The 7,929-nt window shown below is 30.7% G+C and overlaps 2 protein-coding genes across 3 annotated transcripts; both read right to left on the bottom strand.

The window, feature by feature from the left end:
* Positions 1 to 872: 872 nt before the first annotated feature.
* LOC123005027 (juvenile hormone acid O-methyltransferase-like) lies at positions 873 to 2,230 on the bottom strand. 2 transcript variants are annotated; one of them, XM_044398616.1, is made up of 3 exons: positions 1,831 to 2,228; positions 1,495 to 1,781; positions 873 to 1,440 (listed from the first exon to the last, which is right to left on the bottom strand). In XM_044398616.1, exons 1-3 carry the CDS (start codon positions 2,196 to 2,198, stop codon positions 1,250 to 1,252), a joined length of 846 nt encoding a protein of 281 aa, XP_044254551.1. In that variant the 5' UTR covers positions 2,199 to 2,228; the 3' UTR covers positions 873 to 1,249. The 2 variants fall into 2 exon arrangements, with proteins under 2 accessions (XP_044254551.1, XP_044254552.1); XM_044398617.1 differs by having other exon boundaries at positions 1,287 to 1,440; positions 1,491 to 1,781; positions 1,831 to 2,230.
* A 52-nt stretch (positions 2,231 to 2,282) lies between these two features.
* Positions 2,283 to 3,103, bottom strand: LOC123005029 (general odorant-binding protein 19d-like). The gene is made up of 7 exons (XM_044398619.1): positions 3,070 to 3,103; positions 2,937 to 3,021; positions 2,785 to 2,873; positions 2,615 to 2,735; positions 2,492 to 2,562; positions 2,422 to 2,441; positions 2,283 to 2,372 (listed from the first exon to the last, which is right to left on the bottom strand). Exons 2-7 carry the CDS (start codon positions 2,983 to 2,985, stop codon positions 2,363 to 2,365), a joined length of 360 nt encoding a protein of 119 aa, XP_044254554.1. The 5' UTR covers positions 2,986 to 3,021; positions 3,070 to 3,103; the 3' UTR covers positions 2,283 to 2,362.
* Between the last annotated feature and the right edge of the window lie 4,826 nt (positions 3,104 to 7,929).

Below are 7,929 nucleotides of genomic sequence, written 5' to 3' on the forward strand. Positions count from 1 at the left end.
TATCGCAAAGCAGTATTAACACAATTTAGTAGAAAAATGTAAAAACATTAATAAATAAAAAAAAACATTAAAGCTATTTTATAATTTTCTTTATAACAGATGCTCAAAAATATTACCATTTTCTTCAATACAAGTATTCGTCTAAAAGATAGTCTAAAACGACTTAGCATATCTGCATTTATTAAATGGAATGTATTGCGTATTCTCTGTTTCATATCCTCCGCAGTTGTTGGTCTCAGTTTATACACATTTTTATACAATTTTTTAAATGCAGCACTTTGCGGCAGTCTTGCATTTGGGTATTTTTATTTGTAAACTCTTTGAGCCAATACAATATTACGATCCGCTTCACCAAGACTGTATACCGGGTTAATGAGTTCTTGACGAGTAAAATTCATTTTGGGACTTATAATCTTCACAATAAAATTGATAGATTGCAACAACGACAGAAGCCCACTCGATTTTTATTGTTCAAAACAGAAAAGTTTTTCGAAATTTAGTTAATTTAGGATAGCAACTTAGAATTTTACACTAGACAATACAAACCTTATATTGGGGCACATGCCACTGAGCAGGTTGTTGAGTAAACACTTAAAAGATGCGGCAAACATTCAGGAATCAAACGGCGTTACTTACTTTAACTTGTGTGCAAGCATTTAGAAGGTACGAAGTTTTAGACAGACCCCTGCATTTCAAAAATTCTGGTAAAAAAGCGCCACAAATCAAAATTGATAACATTTAATTGAAAACAACCTCTATAAAAGTTATTTGTAATTTAGCGTAGAATCCAAAAATAAAATCAAACTGAGTAGATTCCATTTAAAAAACATAACTTTAGTGTTTTTTTAATATTGGGACACCCTATATATAAACCGCAATATTTTTAAAATGTGCAGCAGAAACGCAACTATAATCTAAAAAAAAAAAGAAAATGTCAATATCTCTTTAAAATAAACAAGTTATAGAGCTTTTTCAAACCGTTGGGACAGCCTGTATTTCTACCATTTTTCATTGAGTTGATGCCTCACTTTTGAGCACCCTATATAACAGAGTATGATTATATTAATTAATTTAAAAAAAATAAGGCTAAATCGATTAAAATTACAAATATGATTATGCATTTATGGATTATTGAGTTTTTGTGTGAAGGTCAGATTTCAAATGAAACTGATACATTATCAATATAGCTCCAGATACTTTGAAAACGATTTCAACACTACAATATTACACAAAATGAAGAAAACACTTTTTATGCTTTCTCTAGCTTTGAGGCACAAGCCACAAGAGTGGTGTATGGTTTTCGAATCTTTTCTTCATCATTGGAGACTTCGATGAAAACATTTTTGTGGTTTTTAAATTCATTCAAGTAGTCTTCTTGATACATTTTCAATTTACTTTCAGGAATTTTTTTAAAATAAGGGTTAATTGAAACAGCCCATTCTGAAAAATAATTAATTTAATTTAATTTAATTTAATTAATTAATATTTACACACTCCAAAAGTGCGTTAAATTCGCAAATGTGTAACACTTCTCTTCTAGAGTACATAAATGGCAATCAAATCCTGCACTTTTCAGGAAGTTTTTCAGCTTCATTTGCGGATTGTCGATGAAATGATACAGCGATGCTGTATTCCTCACATTTTTTACATACGGGGACCACTTTTCAGTGTGAGACATATTTTCGTAAACATCAAAAACTTGACTGTTTGAAATAATCACTATAAAAATGTAACCGCCGGGTTTTAGCATTTTGTGTACATTTTGTAAAGCTTGAGGATGTCTGCAATTTATTACAATAAATAAATCATACAGCTTAAACAAGTACTCACTTGCTTTCGGGAATCCAATTAAAGCAATAAAACGAAAAAACATTATCGAAATATTCATAAAATTTCTCAGGAATTGTTTCAGAGGTAATATCAAATTGAAAAAAATCGAATTTTGGATTAGCTTGAAACTTTTCCTTGGCATAAGTCACCATTTTTTCGGAAATATCCACTCCGATAATTTCCTGAAAATCTTGTGGCAGTTTTGGCACAAGAATCTCTGAAGTGAGACCACCATCGCCACATCCAACGTCTAACACTTTTATGTTATTTTTGAACTTTATGAGTTTGATGTATTTTTCGAAAGTTTCAATGATGCCTAGTTTTTGCAACTGGCCGACGCGGGAATAAAGTTGTGCGTTGTCGTTCATTGCTCGAACACTGCTTAAATATGTATTAGGACCGGATTTTCAATTCGACTGAATTTATAAGGGAAGTGAAGCATGTAAACAAGTTTGCTAGTTGATTATTTATTTATAAGATTTGTGTTTCGAACAAATTGGCATTATTTCTTATTCGATCACCAACAAGTCGTTTAAACCCATCTAGAAATTATTAAGACGTACTATTTTTTCTATTTTCATTAACACTTACCGATTTAAAATAAAACCCATCTACAAATTATTAAAACGTACTATATTTTCTATTTTCATTAAACACTCACCGATTTACTTTCACTGATGGCACATTCAGCTAAATTTGAAGCATAAATGCAAGAGTCATCGTTATTTTCAGCTGCAAAAATATTAAATACAATTTCATTTACCTAAACGAAATTAAATTTCACCTGTATCAAAACAAGTATTAACTATTTTAACAACTTTATTATAAATATCCCGATTGAATTGCTTAATGGGTTCTAATAAAGAAATAGCATCCATTTTATTCAAAGATCCGTCATCATTTTGCTTAAACATTTCAATTAAATTAAACTAAAGAAATTCAAGATTTACCTACAATGTGAAAATATTTGTGAAAGCAAAAAATCATGCATTTGCCTTCATGTGAATCTGGTATTTTCCGATTTAAGAGTTTTCTAATATCATCTACAAATCAGTGGCTGTTAAGTACAAGGTTTTTTTTATCGCAAGATCATTATTTATCATTACCTCTAGTAGCTTGAGTTTCAGCAACACATTCGTCACTGACTTTTTTCATTTTTTGGAAAGACTGAATTAAAAAATTCCTGTCTAACTATAAATTTTTAATTAATCGTGTTCTCGATTATTGAGAAAAACGTACTTCACCAGTGCAAGCGACTAGCACACAAACTAAAAGAAAAAATACCTTCATTTTAATGCAAGTAATGATGTTTCGGAAAATATATATGTATTTTCTTATTGAAGGTCATGACCATTAAATGAAAAGTGGTAGTTTACTTATGAAACTCTCCAAATGACAGTTTTAGTTTCCTGAATTACATTCACAATTGTTTTTGTCATGTAATTTAATAGTGTACATAATTACAGATATGTAGGTATAAAGAGAGAAACCAAGCTATAAATAATTATAGTAGATCAGATACTGAGGTGGAAGGTGCTTTGTTACCAAGGCGAAATTTGGCGAAGCGCCGCGGTTTAGGCCGTTTTCACATGACGCTATATCGCTACCATTTATAGCGCGCGATAAATCATCGCTATGTGGAATTCATTTGACACACACAGCAATATTTAGGTACACTTGAGTGAAAAAAAAGCAAATTGTTTTTTTTTAATGTAATTTGGCCTGTTAATAAATGCCAGTTTTTTGACGTTGTCTTTGTCACAATTCACAATTTCATAATTGTCAGGCATCTTCCAAACGTCTATCAAGATTTCTCATGTTTTTCCGTTTCGTTTTTAACACAGACTATGACACTGCACTACTGGCAAGACCATCAAATATGACATTTCTTTTGATAGTTTTCTAACCTTTTTCGGAACAACCTTCTTCACACAATATAAGTCTCCGAAAAATTTGACAATTTTGTTTTTGACAATTTGCGTTTTTTTGCACTCAAGTGTACATAACATAAAATTTCGCAAAGTTTTCGATGTTGCCGTAATTCCGCAGACTGCTTTGAAGTGTCATAAAGTTGTTCTGTGGTCATAAAGAATTGACATAAAACTCTATTACTAGCGCTGCTACTTTAGCGAAGAAAAAAGACTAAACAAAGAAAGATTGCATAAAAAATCGGAATAACTGAGTTCATCCCTTGTTACAAACAATATAATGTAGATAGTGCTTTTTACAAGCTTTTTGAAAAACTTCTGGAGAATGAATTACTTCCGTATGTACGCAGATACTTATGTTTAATTCTTTGCTAGAACGTTCATTACAACACAGTATGTCCTCGGATTGTTTACAAGAAAAAAATGTATTTTTAATTCTACGCCAAAACTGCAAAGGGAAAACATTTTTTGCTTCACCTGAAACGAGCAAATATGTAATTAAAACTTCATTATTCTGTTTCAGGGAAAAAAGGAAATCTTTTTTTTTGACTTTAGGCTTAAAATTTTTCTTTATTTTATAAGTCCTATTGGTTTTATTTATTTGACAACTATACATATGTCATTTTGACAATTAATTCATCAATTGAATAATGAATAATGATAGTTTTTGTTAAAAATGACGTTGTTTTTATCTTAAAGCTATTTCTTTGAGTTGCCATTCATTAAAATTATGTTTTTCAGAAACATTTTTGTTATTTAACTTGCGTAAACTTATTTCTCAAAGTGACATCGTTGTTAAAAAAATAAAACCGTTAATGTAATGGAATTTAAAAAGCAGAGAAAAATAATTACAAGTCTAAAATCAAGAAAAAAATAAACCTTTCTTTTCAACACTGAGTCAGAATAATTTAATTACAATTTTGGTTATTTCAGGTAAAGCAAACCATATTTACCATCTCGCTTGTAATGTACTATTACAAGCGAGATGGTAAATATGGCATTACTCCGAGTGCTTATGTTATTACCACCGAAGTTTATGCTATTTTCTTCACAATCACATTATTTTCAATCAAAGTTTGAGTAAAATAAAATTCTAGCAAAGTTAAGGTCCAAACGTGGTAGGCCATCCAAATGGCGTTTGATTTTTGACATTTCAGAAATGTCAAAGAAAATATTTAAATAATATGTGAATCTGATTTAAAATCGTGGAAATGGAGCAGTTTACTCCCCCAGAAATAAAAAAAACTGCTACAAACGTAATTGAATACTAATTTAGCAAAATATTATGCGTAAGTTGTCAATTTGAAAGAAAAAATTTCCGGTATTTTTGTAATTTTAAGGTTGGCTATCCTGCATATTACCTCCCAAGAGAAGTAATATTACTACTCCTCATGAGATTTAATGATGTGTTTTCCAACCTTTAAGAGGTTAGTAATCGACATATTACATTAGTGATTGTGAATAACATATTTTTTTGTGCAACTGTCAAAAAAACGTCACTTTTTTTTGCTTAATTTTGAGACGTGAAATAGCACATTTGTTTATAGTAAAATAAAGCCTTGACAACGTAAAAAAACCGGCCGACAAAGACTTTTTTTTACGGGTCATGATCTTGAATGAAATTAGCTTTTATTAGATAATACGAACGTAACGCATACGCAAGCCCTAGTTACCATACCAAAGCACACTGCTAAATTTAATTTTATGTAAAGATTCGATCGAAACTTTAATTTTGGTAATTTCTCACAGTTGCACACAAAATTTTGTATGCCACATGGCCGTGAACTATCTTTTTTTTCGAATGCTTATTTGGCTCGGCCTTCGCCTCGCCAAATAATATTCATTCTCATAAAAAAAGTCCTAGTTCACGGCCTTGTAACATAAATAACTATTCCTTTGCAGTTTTAGCGAAAAATCAAAGATTTTTTTTCCTCTTGTAAACTCAATCCGGAGACATACTGTATATTCGGAAAAAAAGCAATAATAAGGTTATTAATTTATTTCTCCTAAAGAAATGCTAGTAGTTACTATAAAGTAAGTGAAATTTATTAGGTATTCATTATAATTTTATAGTATAACTAGCTGTTGCCCGCGGCTTCGCTCGCGTGGTAGTTTGACATCCACAACTATTTCAAAACGCAGAAGGGCTAAGAAACTTACTAACAAAATATAGCAACACATAATTATTATGAACTTCGTAGTAAAAATAAAAAGTCCGTCTTTTATAACTTATTTAAAAACCGTAAAATTTTAAGTCTTATTTCATGGATTAACAATGACAAATTTTGATACAAATTTTCATTCCATGTTTAACTGTAACACATATTTATTCAAACCTTCATCCCTTATTTGACCCCCTTAGGGATAGAATTCTCCAAAATTTTGAAACACGTGCTATTTTGTTTTTAACTGAACACCCAAATACCAATTTTCATAGATTTAACTTAAAAAAAAAACACGGATATTTTACGAAGTTTTACCCTTGTTCAACCCCCTTGAGGGTGAAATTTCCAAAAATCCTGAAACACGTATTACTTAATTTTTAATCGAAAGCCTAAATACAAATTTTCAAGGATTTAACTTTATAAATGACATATTTTAATACAAATTGTCATCCCTGTTTAACCCCCTAGAGTGTGGAATTTTCAAAAATCTTAAAACACGTATTTCTTCATTTTTAACCCAAAGCCTAAATCCCAATTTTCATAAACGTAACTTCAAAAATGACGAATTAATAAATATTTATACAAATTTTCATCCTTTGTTTGACCCCTTTGGGGATGAAATTTTCGAAAATCCTAAAACACGTGTTTTTTTGTTTTTAACTGAGAGCTCAAATGCCAATTTTCATGAATTTAACTTTAAAAAAAAATACAAATATTTTACGACTTTTTACCCTTGTTCAACCTCATTGGGGGTGAAATTTCCAAAAATGATAAAATACGTATTTTTTTATTTTTAATCGAAAGCCTAAATACCAATTTTCATGGCTATAGCTTTAAAACTTCGAATTCACCACCCCATTTAACTCCCTTAGGGGTTGATTTTCCAAAAATCCTTTCTTATTGGATGCCTACGTTATAAAAGGTATCTACTGTGAAAATTTGAAATTTCTGTCTCCAGCGGTTRAGGCTGTGGGTTGATAGGTCAGTCAGGATAAGCCTCTTTATATACAGGGTGTCAATTTTAAAACTTGCAATCGGCAATATCTCTAGAACTAAAAAAGTTATTGAGAATCACTCAAAACCGTTTCGGTGGTTTTTAAGGGGAATCAAAATGGCATGGTAAGTGACGCTCCTCCACCCACCCTTCAAGCCACAGCCACCCCAAGTTGAAAATTTTAAATGGCACAACCCTACTTGCGATATATCGTTGGAAAGCCCATAACAAGCGCTTTTCAAAAATGTCATACAACAGCCTATTTGGTAAAGTTATTTTTCCAATTATTCAAAAACGAAGACATTAAATTTTCATTTTTTTTATTATATTCAAGGGTGGTTGGAGGTGTGTGTGTCACTTATCATGTCATTGTAATTCCTCTTAGGAGCCACCAAAACGGTGTTTAGTGATTATTAATAACTTTTTCAGTTGAGAGAAATTGCCGATTGCAAGTTTTAAAATTGACACAGTGTATATAGATAAATGTAGGTCAACTCTAAACAACAAAGCAGTAATAACTTAATGTTGTGATATTATTATTATTAGTATTATGATTATTATTATAAACTAGTCAAAACGAAAAAAGATCCACTTCTTTATTTTATTAAATTTTATTTGTGACATTAAATAAGGTTGGCGACCACCTAGTAATCTAAAAACATACAATAGGTACAATAAAATTTACTAAAGTACAATCTACAATAAATACAGGGTGTTCCGTCTAAATCCCACTTTAGAAGTATTGGGAGTTGGAATAATCGTATTTATTTGAAAATTGGTATGTAGCCATAAACCATTAAGTCCTCCTAAATGAAAATATTTTCAAGATGGCSGCACTTCCGGAAGTCGGTCTCAACTTTCTTATTTTAAATGGAAAGGTATATTTTTTACTGCGTTTTTGGATTAACCGAGTTATTTTAAGGGAGTTTTCATCAGCTTTCCCTATACCTAAATTTAGCCATTTTTGAAAAATTTGGAGTTTTTCAAAAATTTTTGGATCTGCACCTTCCAC

This window comes from Tribolium madens, unplaced genomic scaffold, assembly GCF_015345945.1.
Source record: "Tribolium madens isolate multiple individuals breed KSU strain unplaced genomic scaffold, Tmad_KSU_1.1 Scaffold_20;HRSCAF=117;Tcas5.2_LG4, whole genome shotgun sequence".
Classification (NCBI taxonomy): domain Eukaryota; kingdom Metazoa; phylum Arthropoda; class Insecta; order Coleoptera; family Tenebrionidae; genus Tribolium; species Tribolium madens.